The 18,570-nt window shown below is 41.8% G+C and overlaps 1 protein-coding gene across 4 annotated transcripts in view; it reads left to right on the top strand.

The window, feature by feature from the left end:
- The window catches only part of LOC311602881 (interferon-inducible protein AIM2-like), a 39,230-nt gene that overhangs the window by 9,254 nt on the left and 11,406 nt on the right, over positions 1-18,570 (top strand). Inside the window, exons 1-3 of one of the 4 annotated variants that reach the window (XM_084791533.1) lie at positions 76-1,147; positions 15,412-15,533; positions 17,830-18,156. In XM_084791533.1, the coding sequence (XP_084647659.1) occupies positions 17,895-18,156 (262 nt within the window). In that variant the 5' untranslated portion in view covers positions 76-1,147; positions 15,412-15,533; positions 17,830-17,894. Of the gene's footprint in view, positions 1-75; positions 1,148-8,967; positions 9,059-11,744; positions 11,805-15,411; positions 15,534-17,829; positions 18,157-18,570 lie in introns of those variants that run through there. The other 3 variants (XM_084791534.1, XM_084791532.1, XM_084791531.1) reach the window with 3 other exon arrangements.

The raw sequence follows: 18,570 nt of genomic DNA, 5'->3' as shown, positions 1-18,570 counted from the left end.
TTGGTCTTCTTGTGGGACTCCTAAAAGTGGGAGGAAGAGCTGTCTCTGACTCTGTTGCCTGCCTTTTGGACCTTTCCCCCTAACGGGTTGCCTTGTCTGGCCCTTGTAGAAGAAGAGATGCCTGTACTATTGCTGCAACTTGATATGCTATGCCTGGTTAATATCCCTTTACTGAAGACACCTCCCTCAGGGATAAAGCATCCTTCGCTATTGAGCAGGTATCTCTTTAGTTTTTCCTGTGTCTGAGGGGCTACGGTCTTTATAGTTCTCAAGTGAGAAAATCGAGTCACCAAGTTGTGGGTATAAGCTCACTACTACAGTTTGTGTCAGCTAGCAAAATATACCTGTGTGCTCTACACACATTAATGCCTGTGATTTCTCCCAGTATCCCTAGGAGGCCTGCACTGATAGGCCTCTCCCTCTGACAGTTAGGGTAGGTGGGACAAGTGAGCTGGTTACCGTGATGACTCTGCTAAGTGGTGAGACGACACTTCCGTCCCGGACACTCGGATTCCAACATCTATTCTCACTTGCATTGCTTTGTGCTCTTTGTCTCACACCAGCATTCAGGGCCCCTTCTACCTCTACACTGGTTTGCTGTGGCTGTGAGACTGTGGGTCTGTGTACGGGGAGGCCGCCCCGAAGATGATGCTTTGTAGCCTGGAAGAGGAAGGGAGTGGGACGAACAAAGAGCAGAAGGAAGTAGCTATGACGTTAGAACCCTCTAGCTCACACATTTGTTTGTTTGTTTGTTTGTTGTTGCTGTTTTTAAATCACAAACAATTCTATGGACAAGGAACTTGCAAAATATAAAGAATTTCCTTTCAAGCCGATCTGATTGCTGTCTGCCAGGATAGCAAAGGCAAGTGGCCACTGAGGGATAGCAGGTCTCATTTTTCAGAGACTATGCAAACTGCTCAGTGTAGGGTAGTTTTTTGGTTGGTTTGTTTGTTTGTTTTCTGAAAGTTGACAGAAAATCTGACCTTCTATTTCCTGTAGTCCAAATATTTGTTTCCTTATAAGCTAGAAGAGAAGCCCATGGGGACTTCTGCTTCCCGGGGCTTTGGAGTTGTTTCACCTAAGGAGACCCACTGCCTAGGAACTCACTGAGATTACCAGTCTGCAGGAGAAGGCTTTAAGGATGAAGGTAGTACTGGTTTGGGTGTGGTTGTGTGTTTCCTGTGGGGTTATTTTCTTTATTTTTGGCCATTTTGTTGTTGATCTATTTTGTTGTAAAAGGTCTATTGGATTTTTGAGTAGCTTCTTGGTACACAACCCACAGAAGCAACATTTTCCTCAATGGCTGGAAACACTCTGAGTCATACATTTGTAATGACAGGAACCAGCCACAGACCACTTCAGCTCTGGTTTTCATTGGCCACTGGGTGCCTGTGCTGTGCTGGCCAGAGAGTGCTGCTACCAGCTCTGTGTATGATCGTATGCTGTGAGAGTGTCTGTGGGCCAGAGAAGTGGGGAATGTTTAAAGAAGCAATCCTGTGAAGAAACAATTTTAAAATATGTGTTACAGCTAGAAAACAAGACTGTGGGAAGAAATAGCATGAAAATCCACAAAAATGTTGAGGTAGGAATTAATAGCATTTTATTTAAATCCTAGATTATTATTCCCCAGGTGTACATTATTGCCATCAGACATTACGGAGATTAGTACATGATCTGGTCACTGTGGGAAGTGATATTCTGACATTATCCTATTTTTCCTTAAAATACTCCTGCTAAAAAGGCTTTATGTATCTATTTTATAGACAAGAGTAAGGGAGACAAGCAGCATGCCTTATGCCAGTGAGTATAAGGACTAAGACTTGAAGACACACACACACACACACACGTACATGCAAATATACACATACACACACGCACACACACACTCACACTCAAATTCCTGTTCTTCCTATCACACCATTGCTTTCTCTGAATCACAGAGGCTTGGATGGCTAATTCAGGAAGGATCTTTTTAGCATTTGAAAGCATCGAGGATGGGTAACATCAGCCGTGCATGAGCATCTAAACAAAGCTGATGCTGTTACATGGACCAACACCCTTTCTCTTGCCAGCAGTTTTCCCAGAGACACTTGACTGAGACACTTAACAATATTCAAAGTTTACTGTGACTTAATTTATGAGATCCAGACTATTCTATACTGTACAGTTTCTTCTCAGCGTGGTCCTTTCTCACCTCAAGATAATAACCATGACAGGAACACTAATAGCTACTGCCTGAAGTACTAAACTAAATTTATATGGTTTTCTTTTCCATGGTCTTGAATCTTTTGGGAATTCTTAATAATACACAAAGGAGAATATTCCTAATTAGGTGATTAAAATTTCAAATGTTTCTTGCCATTATAGACTGCCTAACATTCATCAAGCTATTTTAAGGGCAGGTTTTTGTTTTGTTTTGTTTTGTTTTGTTTCTATTGCAAAAGCAAACATGGGGTCTTAAAGATTCAAGGTCATACAGACTGTCAATGGTAGGCATGATGGTCTAGGTACAGGGTGATCTAGGTGCTCTTCCGTATAGGCTGCACAGAAGAAATACCAAGTAAAGAAATACATAAATATATGTGCAGGCTAGAGTAGAATATATTTTAAGATGTACAGCAGCTGAACTGGAGGAAACAGAGGAACTCGGTCATGAACAGAGGTTTTGGGGCCCCAAATAGCAGATGTAAGGCACCACTCACTCCATAGCAGAATTCAGAGTGTAGGTGTGGGCTTAAGGAGCCAAATCAGTTGATTGTGGTTGACCCTTGAAAAGCATTTTCCATTTAAGCTCCATGTATTTCCTACCTTGGCAATAGCCTACAAATTCTTTAGGTACAGAGGAAAACAAGAGTGGGGTGGGGGCAGATATGAACTTTTTTTTTCTTTGAATCTAGATTAACTAAAGGAATCATGGCAAATTATGGGACATTTGTGCCAAAATAGCCAACCTTTCCATAATTACATTAATTCATATAGAGCGATGAAAATCACTTGGCAAGAGTTTCACACTCTGAACAGTGGGACTGTGAGCGGTTTTTATCCTACTTTTGTTTTTCTAAATTTTCTGATTTTTGAAGCAATGATTTAAATTGCTTTTGTACAAGAACAAAGGTAAGAACAAGTGAGCTTAATAAAATAAATGGAAAAGCACAGGAAAATTGTATGTTTTTTTCAAAATTTATACTTCTCTCTTTTTCTGCTAGCATAAGCAGCACAGAATAATCTACTAAAAATAAATTATAGGTACAAAGCAGACAGTTAAAAACAATCCTTAACTTTGGAAAATTGATTTGAAAATGTAAACTTTCATGAATACCTTAAAAAGGGGGGAGGGGCAGGGACTGTTTAGCTGTCAAGTTACCAACAATTTTAAAAACAATCCCCACGCTGAGAATATTGTTTCTTAAAATAGTTGACTACTGCACAGAGCGATAAGTACTTGTTTAAGGTGTCAGGGGGGCAAGAGCACAGCAAGTAAATGTGGACCCACCACCCAGTTCTCGAAGAGAATAGCATAAGCACTCTCAAAGCACCCACTCTCATCCACTGCCTGTCTTCCTGAAATGCCCCGTGAGTACTGTGGCTTGTTACCACTCTGCATCATTAAACAAAATGCTACTTCTATACCTTCTTTACCCTTTTAAAATGATGTCACACACACACACACACACACACACACACACATACATATACTATATCTATTATCCACTTTACAGATGTTGCCAATCTCACTCATGGTGTTTATAGCTCACTTTCATCTGTATCATATATGACTCTCTGCAGATAATACAGTCTCCCCTTTCTTTTCTTACCTTCCCTTGCCCTCACTATCCCTCCTCTTCTCCTCTCCCCTCCCTCCTGTCTTTCCTCTCCCCTCCCTGGGTTCTACCAATCAGCCCACTAGAAAGCTTTGACCAGCAAGGGGGAACATTGTATTGACATATGTTTATTTTCAAAATTAATGGATAATTTCACACATGTTTAAAAAGAGTTACATCTCTATGCACCACCAGCAGGATGATTTAGATGATATGTAAGGGCTGGAGAGATGTCTCAGTGGGCAAGTTGCTTACTGTGAAATATAAGGACCTGAGATCAGAACTCCAGAACTCACAAAAAAAAAATGCTAAAGAAGATGCACACCTCAGATTCCGGGGCTCATTGGCCAACCACTGATGCTGGAACAGTGAGTCCCAGGACAAAGGAACAGTTCTGTCTCACATACAAGATTGGGGAGAAACTGAGGAAGAGACCCAACATTGACCTCTACCAAGGAGATGCCATTTCTACTCTGCTAATGGCATGACCAGGCCAGTGGCCTGAGAGAGAAAAGGAGGAAGGAATGGCTGGGGATGATGGAGACTTTAGGGGGCAGGTGAGTGCTGCAGAGCAGACTCTCGGAGGCAGGCTTCATTGAGAAGCTCATTTAATTGGTGTGGGGGGAGGGCAAGAGGCTATTTAAACCTTTGGGGAGTGGGTAGAGGCTTTAGGGGTGAGTGCACATCTTTGGCCGGTGCCAAGGTGCTGGGGATGCCTTATTTGCATGAAAAAGAATTCTAGGTGCTTGCTGAACAAGACCTCATGAGGAGAGGAAAGTTTAACCTGGCTAGGAGGAGAGGAGGGATGGGGCTACAACCAAGATGTAAAGTGAATAAGTAAGTTAATTAATTAAAACAGAAAAAAAAAAGAAACATACAACAGCAAAGCAATGAAATATGAAGCAAACACTTCAAATAATATACAAGGAAGAATGATCCATAGGTTTTAATTTATACATTGTTTACCTCCTCATATGTTTCTGGACATTATATCCATGTGCTTTCTGGTACGACTTTATACTACAGTCTGACCCTTTAGATGAAGCGACAGTATCTGTGGATATGACTCAAGTTAGGAGTCAAGTATCTTATTAAACTGAGTTTCCAAGACACAGATGCTGACATTTGCCTGTGGGAGCCACAGGAGCATTTGTAAATGAGAGAGGGAACCTGCATTGGACAGAAGGAGAAGCTGAACTCACATGCATCCATAATGGCAGCCACAGAAGCCCCTTCAGATCCCCTTAGGCTTGGGTGGCTTCCAGTTGTTCCCAGCCGGGGCAACCGTTCCATAAGCTAACAGTTGCCTTCAAGCTGTCTACAGGCAGTGATGTGACCTTGAGCAAGGTGGCTCCCTTTGCAGAACCTGGTTCTGGTACATAACTCAGCTGCCAGCTGCATGTACTCTTAGCTCAGAGGGTGAAAGCAGTGGGTTATAGAATCCGAGGATCTGGGTGGTGACAGTTTCCGGTGCAGTTACAATAAAGTAGACAGTTAATGAACCACAAGCAAGTAAAAAAATAAGTAAGGCAGGGTGAACGGAAAGTGGTTTTGCAAATCCTATAAGAATAACTATGCAGTAGCAAACCGTTTGCACGCCTCTGTGACTGTGTGTCAATCCTCTGTTTCATCAACAGCTGCATTAACTCTTGCCATAACTTTGTAATGTTTATCCCACCTGACATGGTAGGTGAGTGACAAGCAACAGGCAATCTTCAGTAGAAAGTTTCTAATTATGAAGGCAACTGCGACAGAAGAACCTGCCTTTTATATACAGGAATGGAATGACAGATTATTATCATTAAAAGCTCATTAGCAAATGATCATTATAAATGTTGGTCTGTAAACTACCAAAGAAAGCCTGGTTTTATCCCCAGGGATGGTCCTTTCATACAGACTTCACTTGCAGAGTAGAGGTCACCTGCATCCCGTTACTGCCTCCCATGCTCCTACCCTCACCTCTGACTCAAAGACTCTGAAGTTCGTGTTGAAGACTTTAGTAGGGTCCTTGCACATCCTGAGTTTTGGGGTGTGGGCTGAAGATGAGTCCTGATAAGTTACGTAAAGAATGGTTTTGTGGATATTAGTAAAAATCATGCACTTAACAGTTGTGGGCTGAGGACTCGGTAGGTTTCACTCTCTTCGCTCGTTGTTTTTGAAACATGGGCTTATGTAGCTCAGGCTGTCCTTGAACTTACTTTGTAGCCAAAGATGGTTTTAAAATGATCTTCCCACCTCCATCTCTTAAAGGCACCACCGTGGCTGGCTTGACTTTTACTTTAATTTATAAACAATATTTGGATATGATGTCTTCTTCAATAGTTTGCATTTTGATGAAAATAGCAGAAATAATACAAAAGAATTCTATAAAACCAGTAATAGTACATGGTACTTGCTGAATGTTTTATATTTTTTAGTTAACATTTCTTAGTATTTTAAGTGACTAAACTCTTTCAATTTTCATAATGCCCCCATAGGTACACTCAGGTACTCTCATGGAATAGATGCTCTAGAAGGCCAAGGGACTTGACTCAAGGTCACACAAGCTGATGTGTATTTTTATTTGTAATGTATAGTGGCAGATATCACAAACCTCATGTTTTCATTTGTATGGTATGGTGGCGGATATCAAGAACCTCAGTGTTTTATGTTACTGTGATGAGATCTGGGAAGCCTGCATGTGGGCTTGGAGGACATGAGAATAGTTTTGGAAAAAGTGAACTGTAGATACAGATTTGCTGTGGTAAGTAATTGATTACATTATAGGGGATGAAAAGAACAGCAAGACCTTTTCCAGGCGACAGGATGTCAGTGTAGGGCAGTGAAGGATGTGGAGGAAGGGCCTGACAGCAAACTAGTAGGTAAGCATAGCAACATGAGGGCAGGGACCACACTTGCCAGGAACAGGGGTCTGTATTCAGGTGGTACATAAGGAGAACTCGCCACAGGGCGGGAAAGGTGTGATTCTACAACCGCAGAAGCTTAAAATGCTTTTGAAAGCCGTTATTTTTGCTTTGTCCCTGTTGTCTGTTCATCTCTGCTTCAGGAAAGTATGGCCCCAGCATACACAAAGCGACCTAGACCAGAAGTCAGGAAGCGAGCGGTAAAAATGATTAGGAAATAACCAACTGCATGTTTCCTAAATCTGAATAGAACTTAGGGGATCTGAAACTTTTCTTCCTCTGGCTTCTATTGAGCTATAATTGACACAGATACCTGGTACGTGTTTACAGGACATAATTGGTGTCGTCATGTGTTTGTACCTTGTGAAGTGATCATCATATAACCAAGGTAGTTAAGTTAATCCGTGTGTGTGTGTGTGTGTGTGTGTGTGTGTGTGTGTGTGTATGTGTGTGTGTGTATGTGCCCATATAGGTATCCTTTTACTGTGAGTATAGTGAGAACATTCGAGATCTATTTTCTTGGCAAGTTTCAAATGTATCCTACACTATTGATCCCCGTGCTCCTTCTTTATCCTGCCTTCTGGTACCCACAAGCCTCTGCTCCGTTACTCTGCCGCTCTGACCTTTCTTTGTAAGTCTCCCTTCTTTATGCCTCTCCTGCCCAGTGTCACGCTGCCTGAGCTCTGTGAGCCTCTATGGGATGCTTCCATCTCACTCCCCCCTCACAGCCACATCCTCTTCCTAGCATCAGTTGCCATCTGTATTCTGATGCCGTCCGCATTATCCAGAGTTCTGACCTTTCATCTAAGCGCCGGGCTCATAAATTCAATTAAACCTCTCTATTTACATATCTCATGAGTGCCTCAAATTCAACACTTCCTGCACACAGCCCACACTCTTATCACCTGCCCTGACCTTCGCTACCTCTTCCTGTGTATGTGTGTGTGTGTGTGTGTGTGTGTGTGTGTGTGTTTAACAGTGCCATGTTCACATTCTTTCCTGACCCAGCATTAGGGGTTTAGCCTTCAAATCTCTACCTCTTTGGAATAGGTGGTGGTGGTGGAGGGAGGGTTGTTTTGTTTTGTTTTCCGTTTTTATTCCCCCTGGGCGCGTATCACATTTAGGGCTTTTCAGCATTTTACAAATACTTTATATGTAATAGTCCTTCCCCTCCAGTCCAGAAGTTAAGTCTAATTTTCAGTTGCCTTTGCCACGCAGAGGGCTGGAGCAGATGAGGGCTTGCCCTAATGGATTCTTTCCATACGAGGCTTGAGTCTGAGGTCTTTGTCGTAATAACCTAAACAATAATGACATCCATCTTGTCATGGCTGCTTTAGGGGTGTTTGGCTTTTAGGTACCAACTGAAATTGCCATAGGATTGTTGAGGCAGAGGCAGCAGCAGGGCCGAAGTTGTAGCAGTTGCCTTGAAGTCAGGGCCTGACATTCTGCAATGTGTCAGCAGCAGTGAGCTTCCTACTTGAGAACAGTTTTACTCTGTGGTTTGAGGTGTGGGTGGGAGAGGAGGTGGGGGCTCCTTTTTCTGTGAGTTTAGACCAGGCTTTGTTCCCTTATCTTTTAGTGATCTCTGAGAGGTTATTATTTTTAAGAAAACAGACTTTATTAAACTAGCTGGAGTCAATTCTGCTGTTTGCAGTAAGAAATCTCAAGCAATTTGAGGTTATTGATCCTTCTGTGGAAGGAAATGTAGCTTTATTCTGAGCTGTGTGACTGGTTCTGGATAAAATGGGATGAGCAAGAAAAAGGAATGGATGGGCTTGGGGGATCGTAGGACCCACTCATCCTGGGCTTGCCTGATCTGTCTGTATTCCAAAAGTGGTTTTGTATGTTGGGTATGGAATTATTCCCAGATGTTCTAAAAAGGCAAGACATAGGTATGGAAAGAAAACGGACATCTTATCGGAAAACAAGAGATGCAAACAGAAGCTGCTGGAGTATTCCTGAGCAAGTGACTCCACATCTTCCTTTCATTCCAGATCCAGCAGCCTAAGTTAGACGGCAGAGTCACTTTAGTGTCATGTGCGGTTACCTGGGGAAAGGATAGCTCTCAGTGGCTGAGTAATGAAGTTTCACTTTGTGTCTGAAGCAGCTATGCACTATATATGCATATGTATATTACATATGTTTGTTTTATATTATGCCATATGTATGTGTGTATGTATGTATATATCTATATCTATATATCTATATCTATGCATTGACTGGACTAGGCTTCTGCTTTACAGAATTCCTCCTTACTGCGAGTCTGACCCTAGGCCAGGCACTGCAGTTCATGTAGTGAAAACAATTAATTCAACACCTGGAGGTTCCAGCCATGTGAGTCATCAGTTTGGGATGCAGAGTGGAAACTGTGTCTCAATAACATAAAATTTTAAAAATGACCCTGAACAGAATGAGTTCAAGTGCTGTTCCCCCCCCCCCCCCCCGCCCCATGAATCCTTTCTAAACTCATTTGTCTGGAAGCAATTAATTTTATTTCTAAGATGTTATTTATTTTATTGTGGATCATATTTTGGTACTAACATCATTGTTCATGATTCCTCAGGGTGATGGAATCGTAAAGTACTTTAGAAAGAATTAGCAGGTCCTCTTATGTTTAGATTTAACCTTTATTTTTATCAAATTAATTTATAGCTCTGGCTTAAAATTCATATAGCGCTATAAACATGGGAAGAGTAGCTTCTTTTGGGATGGGGATGTTGCTCAGAGGTAGACTGCTGGCCTAGCATGCACAATGTCCTCAGTTTAGTCCCCTTGCACTGGGGGAAAAAAAGAGTAACTTTCTCCCTCATATATTCCTACCTCAAATCCCATTCACTAGCAGCGACTATTTTAGCCTTTTCACTTTGGTTTTATGTCTTGAGATAAGATCTCTCGTTGAAGCCCTGGCTGGCCTAGGACTTGCCACGTAGACCAACTTGATGCAATACTCTTACCTCATCTTCTCAAGAGCTGAGATTCAGGTGTGTCCCACTGCGCCTGGCCATGTTAGCCTTTAAAAAAAAAAACGATAGTAGGCTCTTAATTCCCCAGTTTTAACTATGCCACAGTCTACCTTCAGTTTCCTGCAATTGAAACTGAAACTTCAGTTTTCTCGTGCCTCTCTTTTCTCGTGATCTCAAGAGTCCCCACGTGGCACAAGCACAGATGATTCTAATATCCAGGTCAGTAATTTCACAAGTTCCGATTAAATTCATGGACTCTTACTATAGTGCATCCTATTCTGTATCCCACACTTCTCTCCAGCTGGTGATTCACCTGTATTGAAGTTCCAGGGGCTGGAATTAAAGGCATGTACCACATCTACTATACTGCCTAGCTCAGGGTCAGATAAACAAAATGACGCGTCTCTGTTGTGCCCTTGTTCATCCAACTAGACCATATTTCCTTTGTTTGGAAGGACTGGCTATTGTCCATAGGGCATTGCACTGCTGGACTGGAGTTCTTCTGCTGAGGTTTATCTCTGACCCTAGACAGCATTTCTCTGATTCTTCTGCTTTCTCTGCTCACTCTTATGTGAATACATATTAGGAAGTCATTTTTCATGCTAGTTCACAGTCTATATTTCTTACTTTTTTCTTCTCTCCATCCCATTGTATTCCATTTACACTTAAACAAAGAGTTCTTCAGCTCTATTCTTTGCCACTCCATTAACTTTAAAAAGATTTTTGCTACCCCATTCATAAAGTACATCTAAAATATTTCTGTTAATCGTTTCATTATCACAGTTGTCATGATTGCTTCTTTGTTGCAATTTCTGTTAAAATCTCTTGATGGCTGACTGTATTTTATTTCTTTTACCCTCTGCTTTGTCTCTTTCTTTGAAATAGCTTTTCTGTTTCCTGTTGCTATCATAAAACTCCTTAATAAAATCAATTTAGGAAACAAAGGGTTAATTTGGGCTCACAGTTTGAAGTCATAGTCCATCTTGTCAGGAAAGTCACAGTGTCAGAGGCTGTGAGATTCTGCTCACATCACATTCACATTCAAGCAGAGAGAGATGAATATCAGGACCCCAGCCCAGGGAGTCCCACCTCAGGTTACTTAGTCAAATAATATCCCACAGGTATGCACAGGTGCCCATATCTCTGTGGTTCTAGATCTCATGAAGTTGAAAACTGAATTTAACCATCAGAGTTAAATTTGTCCTAGAAAGACTCAGAATCTGTAGGGCCCAGACAGTATCTATATGCTACGATATCTATCTGTGAATACTTAGGGTTTATCTGTGTGTGTGCACATATGGCATTTCCTGAAGTGGGTTCAGCCAAAAAAGAGGCCAGTGCCTATCCTCACAGGTCTTAGATTTTAGCAATTAAACACAGGACACAGAAGGAAAACAGATACTGTTTCAAATGGTCCATGGTGATTGGTGCTACATGTGGGGAGAAGTGATGCATGGAAGGGCACAAAAGATGCTGGGCAGGGATGCCTCATTGATAAGGTTCTGTTTGAGCTTACATCTGTGGATGTATAGGGATGAGCCTTGCAGTGAGAAGTAAAAGGGACCCTATACTGCCTGACTGGTTATGTGATCATGAAGTATGGCTAGACGGTCATCTGCCCTGTGGCTTCTGGAGTATGCTTCTGTTAGAACTATTCTCACAAGCTGTTACTCAGCATTTTAACCTGCACCTCCGCTTATATGACTTCAAGTATCTACTCAACACAGAGATCCCTTCTCGTTTACTTTGATGTGATCACATCTGATCCATCACAGAAATCATTTTTATCATCGTTGTTGATGCATTGTATAGGCATAATGTTATTGCGTAACTCAAGTGCTGATTTCTGTACCCCCCCCCCATACCTGGTTGCAATCCTTGTTCTGAGAATCTCCTGTCTCAATATTATGTAAACACTGCTCCCCAGTCGCTCCTTGATATGCAAATAAAGCAGTTTATATAGCCAATTGCTGAGCAGGGGAGAGATTAGGGTTGGACTTCCTGCCAGTTGGGTGGGGGAGGAGGAGGAGTCAGAAGAGGAAGTAAAGTATTCAGGGGCAAGAGAGTTCTAAGAGACATCAAGAGAAAGAGCTGGAGTAGGAATCTACAAAATGCAGGTATCTCTGGGATGTTTGCTGAGAGGAAACCAGATGAGCGTAGAGGGTTAAGACTAGAGTAATAAATGCTCAGCTATTATGTTGTAAAGCTTATTATTAAACAAATGTAATAGAGTCTCAATTATTTCTGTGTTATCCAGGTAAAGAGAGAAACTGAGAAACAGTTTTATAAAAATAACGTTAGCAGCATTGAGTTAGAAATGAGATGTTAATATCAACAGCTTCAAATTTAGCCTTAAGAGTCTGAGTAAGAACGGGGGATTTTATATGCACTTTGTATACCCTCTGAGATCAGCAATTTTTTTTTTTTGTGCTTCATTTTGACTTTTAGTTTTGTTTTGGTTGGGTTTTGGTTTTTGGACACAAGCTTTCATAAGGCATAGACCTTAGAGTGAAACTTGTGTGGACGAGAATGGCCTGAAGTCTTGACCTTGCCGTTACCCTCTAAGCACTGTGAGAAGGTCTGCTAATGATGAGAAATCAGGTGGTCCCTTATGTCTGCTTGCTGCGCGAGTATCAGCAAGTCATCCGTTATTACTCTTTAGGCCTCTTGGCCATTTCTTTCTTTGCCTCACTGTAACTTCAAGATGAATCAATAGGAAGTGTCTATGACACTTTATTTTCTGTGGCTATGAGAGGAAGACTGTTAGCTAATTTAGCTGGATCCTACCAGCCGTGAATATGGGAGTCTTTGTGGTGCCTTGGGGCAATGGGTGGTGCTTACCTGAAGTACTGTAAAACAGCTTCATGTGCCAGATGGAGGCAGGCAGATGCTTGTTGGGCACCAAGGGATCAGAACGGAGGCGGATTGTTGCATCAGGGTGATTTTATGGTTTCCCCATGGGAATTGAAGACTGAGGAGATCAGCCACAGTGCTGCTTATCCTCTGATGATTTGAACCTGCGCAAATGACATCAGCTCCGAAAGTAGACATTTCCGTTACTGTCACGTCAGTGCTGTCCCCTCGAGTCTCCTGGTTGGACTCATTTCTCTTGAGCATCAATCTGTCTTAAGGATTTCCTGTCAGTCTTTTTAGGAGACAACCATTTTCAGCTGCTTCCCTCACAGGATCCCTGAGGTATCTTTTAGGGCAGTAGACCAGTAGCTTAGTGACTTAAACCCTCATACAGCACTGGGAGTCTCCCACAGCCCAAGACCTGCTATGTCTGCCCTGAGCCCTCTGTTTTAGCACAATTATCCGACTTGTAAGATCTCCACTTTCCCCTCATATTTTTCATCCTCTGATTTTCAAAACACAGCTTTAGGAAAATACCCATCTGCCTTCTTTTCTCAGTTTCTAACACATGCCATCACCTCACGCCTCAGGTTAAACTGTTATTCGTTATACAATATTGCTGCTCTGAATCCTGTCACTTTTTATATTAATAGCTGACGCTGATTGACTGGTTACTCTCACATGTTTCTGTTACAAGCTCTTGATTCAGTTGCATGGAATTATAACAGTGGTCATTTAACGGAGCTGTTCGCCTTTGCTCCATTTTACATGTGAGGACACGGACATTTTAGAAGGCTGTAATTTCCCAGATGTCACACAGCTACTAAATGGCAGAGCCAGGATTTGAGGCTGTGTCTGTCTAGCTGTCTCGCTGTCAGACATAGGCAGCAAGTGAACACGGTTGGAAACCCTTGAAGAACTGAAAAGCCTTGGCACGAAGAAGGTAGGCGTCTGTCCCTCACAGCAGACATCAGATTCAGGAAATGGAGAGTGGGCTGCCTTTGTTTCAGAAGGTGTGCTCCAGAGAAATCCTCCTGAGGCCCACTCACATGAGCAATTTTCCTTTTGTTCTATACCACAGCTCGCCCCCTTCTAGATCATTCTCATCAGCATGAAACAAGTTGGATTCTTCCCATGTTAGAAAAGCAAGCAAGCAAGCAAGAAAAGCAAGCAAGCAGCGCTTCACAAATCACCTTCTCTGTTTCCTACCCCGCTTCTCTGCAGCACACACACCCCATCTTCTGTCACATTTCCCTGGCCCTCTTACAGTCAGAGTTGGGCTGGCCTTCCACCCTCCCTTCCTGTCTCTGTACTTCTTACCAGTAGTCCCACATGGATAATTTTGTGGTACATCTAAAGCCTTCACCTTATGTAATATTACAACAAAACAAACAAGCAAAAGAGACACAGTTGATTCTTGTCTTTACTTTCAAGAGTTGTCTTTTCTTAGCTTCTGGAACACTTGTGTTCTCTTTCACTACCTCCCTCAACAGCCACTTCACGACAACATCCCAGCGGGGCAAACATCTCTGCTTGGTGATCTGGCTGGTAACACTAACCCGAAGATAGCTCATGCCCAAGCCTAGGGTCCACCTAGGGAGACACTAAACTGAGTCACACTTGAGTCTTACAGACAGAAAAATCCATGTAGTCTGAGTAGGGTGTGTATCCCTTGCCCACTTCAAGGCTGGTGACCATTTAGCTGAACTTGAGTCTGCCCCGGTGCCATGCAGGCAGCTGTTCAATGGCAGTACCTGTCAGGAGGCTTCCTCTGTGAGCGGGTGGTCTGGGTCTAAAGGCTTTCACTTTCTATTTCTCGCTGGTTCTCACTACCTTAAGCAGAATTCTGGGCTAGCTTTGGGGTCCTGTTGCCTGTGGGTGGAGTCTTCCTGTTCATCCTCTTGTCCCACCCAGAACCAAGGAGAAGAGCTAGAGGAAATCATTGGTCTGACTTACGTAGTTCCTATTGCTCAGCGTAGCGGGGGGGGGTGGGGGGGGGAGGGGAAGAGGTTACAGAATCCCACAGGTACTGAGGCGGCACTGGGATAGCCTAGTACTGCGTTTAAAGTGTAAGGCCTGGGCTACGTCCCTTCTTCCTCTCTCCACACGATGTGGACTTGGAGGAGTGTCAGCACGGGCAGATCTTTCCTTCCCATCTCTTCACTGTATCTTTTCTTTATTGTCAAACGAAATCTGGACAAAGTGGTCCTCAGTTGGCTTCTTTAGGTATCAGAAGAGTGGTTCAGGGTATAAATACTTAATGTAGGAAGATGGTTGCTAGGGGTCATTATTAGCTGCCATCTTGTTCTCCTGGTTTCTTAGTCAAACCAAATGCTCCGTGTATGCAGCCTGGAATATGGAGAGGCCTAGAGCTCTGTTTTTTTGTTTTTGTTTTTTTTTTTTTTGTTAGAGAAGCCTAGCCTACTCACTCACTAAATGTTTACTGAAAACTTGTTCTTTCCCAGATGCTATTTTAGGAGATAGAGCTGCAGAAACGAACAACTGAGTCCTTGCCCACAGGGCACTTTCATTTCAGCCAAGGATGTGAGCTAAAACACAAACAAAAAAATACTGGATTGCTAAGACCACAAGGAGAGAAGAAAAGGAAACAGTTTGTGGTAACAGACAGGAACGGGGGCCAGGTCCTGTTTTATAAAATACACACAGGAAAGGTTGAGCAGTAATCTACAGAGGGTGGTTTCAGCTATGCAGACAACCTGTGGAGAGAGAGAGAGAAATTATTTTGACAAGGGGAAAAGACGGCAATTATATTTTTATTAAAATTGTGAGAGAGTTACATACGGGTATTTAAGGGATGGGTGCCTTCAAACCACAGCCACTAACACTAGGGTTTTTGCTTTTAATTTAAAGGTATTATTGCACGTTCTCTGAATAATACAAAGACAGCTGGCAAAAGAAGGAGCCGTGGGCTTGGATTCAGACAATTTGAGGTTAGGCCATCTATTCATCCTTTATACGCCGTGTGGCATCAGGTAAGTCATTCTGCCTTGAATACCAAATTTAACCAACAGTTGCTACGTAGCTGGTGTTTTCCAGGTATGCCATGCTGGGCACTTGCATGTTGTGGTAAGAATCCTCCCACTTTAGAGATAAGTCAGTCCTGCCGATATGATTTTCCCCCATCTTCCAGGCTTCCTGTGTAAGCACTTTGAGTACGCACTGTGCATGGCATAGCACTGCACGTTCAGAAAACAGCTGTGACTCTGCTGACCCATGCTGGCGGCATCATAGCCACATATAATCACCGTTTAGCAACACCTCACTGGCTATTTTCTGTGGCCACTGGGATTGAACCCAGAGCTTCCTGCATGGCAGTCAAGTGCTCTATGGCTGAGTTTCATTATGGTCCCAGCAAATACTTTAACACTCTTTAAGTAGCCTTATTAAGTGGTAAAATGCAAATTGTATGTAAATAAGATCAACAACCTTCAGAGAAATCGGTGTCTTTTTCATATAAAATGTGATTAAATGTGATTATGATTTTATCGAAGAGGGGTACAGGAAGATTAAAATTTCATAGCCGAGGTGATTAGCATACTGACCATGCTAAACCAGATTAGACTTCCTTCCTCCCTGTTATCAAAAGGACTGGTACACCAGTGCTGATTTATCACTGTGGCTATTCCAAGTGTATTTCTTATGTTGGAAAGAATGCTTATGGTAGTTTTGGGCTTTGTGCTTGAGCACTGCCCATATAAGCAGAGCCACTTGGAGCTCTTCCTCGCCCCCTAACCTGAGCAGTCTTTACCAGGATAGTAGTAGTACAGTCTCATTAACAGTACTCTATAGAGCTCCTTGACGTTGGCTGTACTGCTGTGGGCCCTCTGGGTCTTTGGCATCTAATGAACACCCTCTATTGGTTGTATTTCTTTTAACTTGTTCTCTCCTATGTAACTAATTACTGGTAATGTCAAAGATGTTCTTAACACACTTATCAGATATGCTTATTCATATGTTCTGACCACTTGTCACCTAAGCTATTGATAATTTTCATAAATATATGTGGTTTTTCGTATATTCTGAAAAGAAGGTGGTTATTAGTTATATACACCAAAGGTGGTACCCTCCAATTTTGGACCTTTTCTTCTTTTTTTAAAAAATGATGTTTTCATTGTTTGTATTTTTATGAAGATATTTAGAATGTGCAGCAGTGAAATTTAACACGATCTTGCCTGTCTAACATGTCCTTTATGTACATTGCTTAGGAAACTTTTCTTCAAAGTAAAGTTTAGGGAAAAAAAACAGTTTTCTCATCTGTATTATTATTCTCATTTAGTCATTCAAGCCAGGGGAATATTTATTTTGTCTGTGATATGAGATAAAGATGAAATATTATCATTCTCCACGTATTTTTCTGAATAATTTTCATTGTTGATCATTTTTTCTTTGAGATTTATACATATTATTTGCATGCAGTTTCTTTGATTTTATGCTGACTTTTCTCCACTTACCATCTGGTTTTCTTAACTATTATATCTTTATGAAAGTATTTATAAATAGTAAGTATAGTGTTTCTTGGTGAATAAGTTAACTTATTTTTATATGTCCATCTTTCTCTTTTCATGCAGATTTTAGACTGGTCCTTAGAAATTTTCCTTGAGGTTTTATGTGTAGTTTGGATATTAATTGTCATGGTTGACATCTTCATTTTATTAAATGTTCCCTTTCAAAAATATCACATACATCTCAAATTAATAGAAAGATAAATTAAAAACAGGGGGAAGAATCCTTAAATAGATCAACACATATTTGGGAAAGTGATTTTTGGCAGAGACAAATGAAGAAGACATGGCCTTTTCCATATGTATGGAAAAATTCTTGCTACATGAACAAAAGGACCTTCACATAATTTCATACCATACACAAAAGAATCCAGAATAGACCATAGATAGCCATTTAAAATATCTAGAGAAGCACACAGTAGAAAATCTTCTGATTTTGAAATTTGTAAAGATGGGACATCAAAATGTGGTCCACGAGTGAATAAACTGGCAAATGTATTTCATGTATACATATGCCAAACATTTTAACTTGTAAACCCAAACTATGTACATTGTGTCTCATGTCATGTGCTTGACAAATCTGCCTTAGAGGGGACAGGAACATAGACCCTAAGAATTCCTAAGGCATCCCACATCCTTTGAAAGTGTCCCTTCCCAACGCTAATGACCATCAGGCATAGGGATTTGTTTTTCATGTTTCACCTGATGCTCTTAATGCTAGGTCAAGATAGTTTCTGTTAACCACTCGCCTTATATATCCATGTAGACTCACATCAGGCGCTGGAATCTTACAGTGGAGGTATCTTTCCTGGCTGATCCTGAGGCTGTGAGATGGAGAGTAAATATAAGGAAATACTTTTGTTGACCGGCCTGGACAAGATCACAGAAGAGGAACTGAAAAAGTTCAAGTTCTTTGCTGTAGATGAGTTTAAAATCACCAGGAGCGAAGTGCAGGAGGCAAACAGGACAGACTTAGCTGACCTGATGATTAAAAGTTCAGATGCGAAGTCTGCATTGACAAAGATGATTGATATTTTCCAGAAGTTGAATTATATGCACATTGCAAATTGTCTTCAGGAGGAAAAGAAAAAAGGTATGTGGAAGTGCCCCTTCTGTAATGATGAGACAGGGAGGGAGGGAGGGAGAGAGAGAGAGAGAGAGAGAGAGAGAGAGAGAGAGAGAGAGAGAGAGACAGAAAACCCCATGAATGTTGTAGGGAATTAATTTGATTAATCATTGGTGCTCCTACCGGTCACTAAATAGCACGTTACAAATTCCTCAACTATCTTGGATGCCAGCAGTCAGGGCTGCCACCCATTGTCTCTTTCTCTACCAGCCTCTGTCTCTAATCTACTTATAGAAACCATGGAAACAGGATGACTGTGTTAATGCTCAAGGTTCTGTTACACAGTACTTAAGGGTTTCACACTTTGCTGATGGCCTGCTATAAGACTATAACCTTGAACAGTCAAAGCAGAGAATCATTGAACTTTGCCCCAGACTATCC

The sequence above is a fragment of the Acomys minous genome (assembly GCF_964271855.1).
Source record: "Acomys minous genome assembly, chromosome: 1".
NCBI classification, from domain to species: domain Eukaryota; kingdom Metazoa; phylum Chordata; class Mammalia; order Rodentia; family Muridae; genus Acomys; species Acomys minous.
This window is presented reverse-complemented; position numbering and strand designations above follow the sequence as displayed.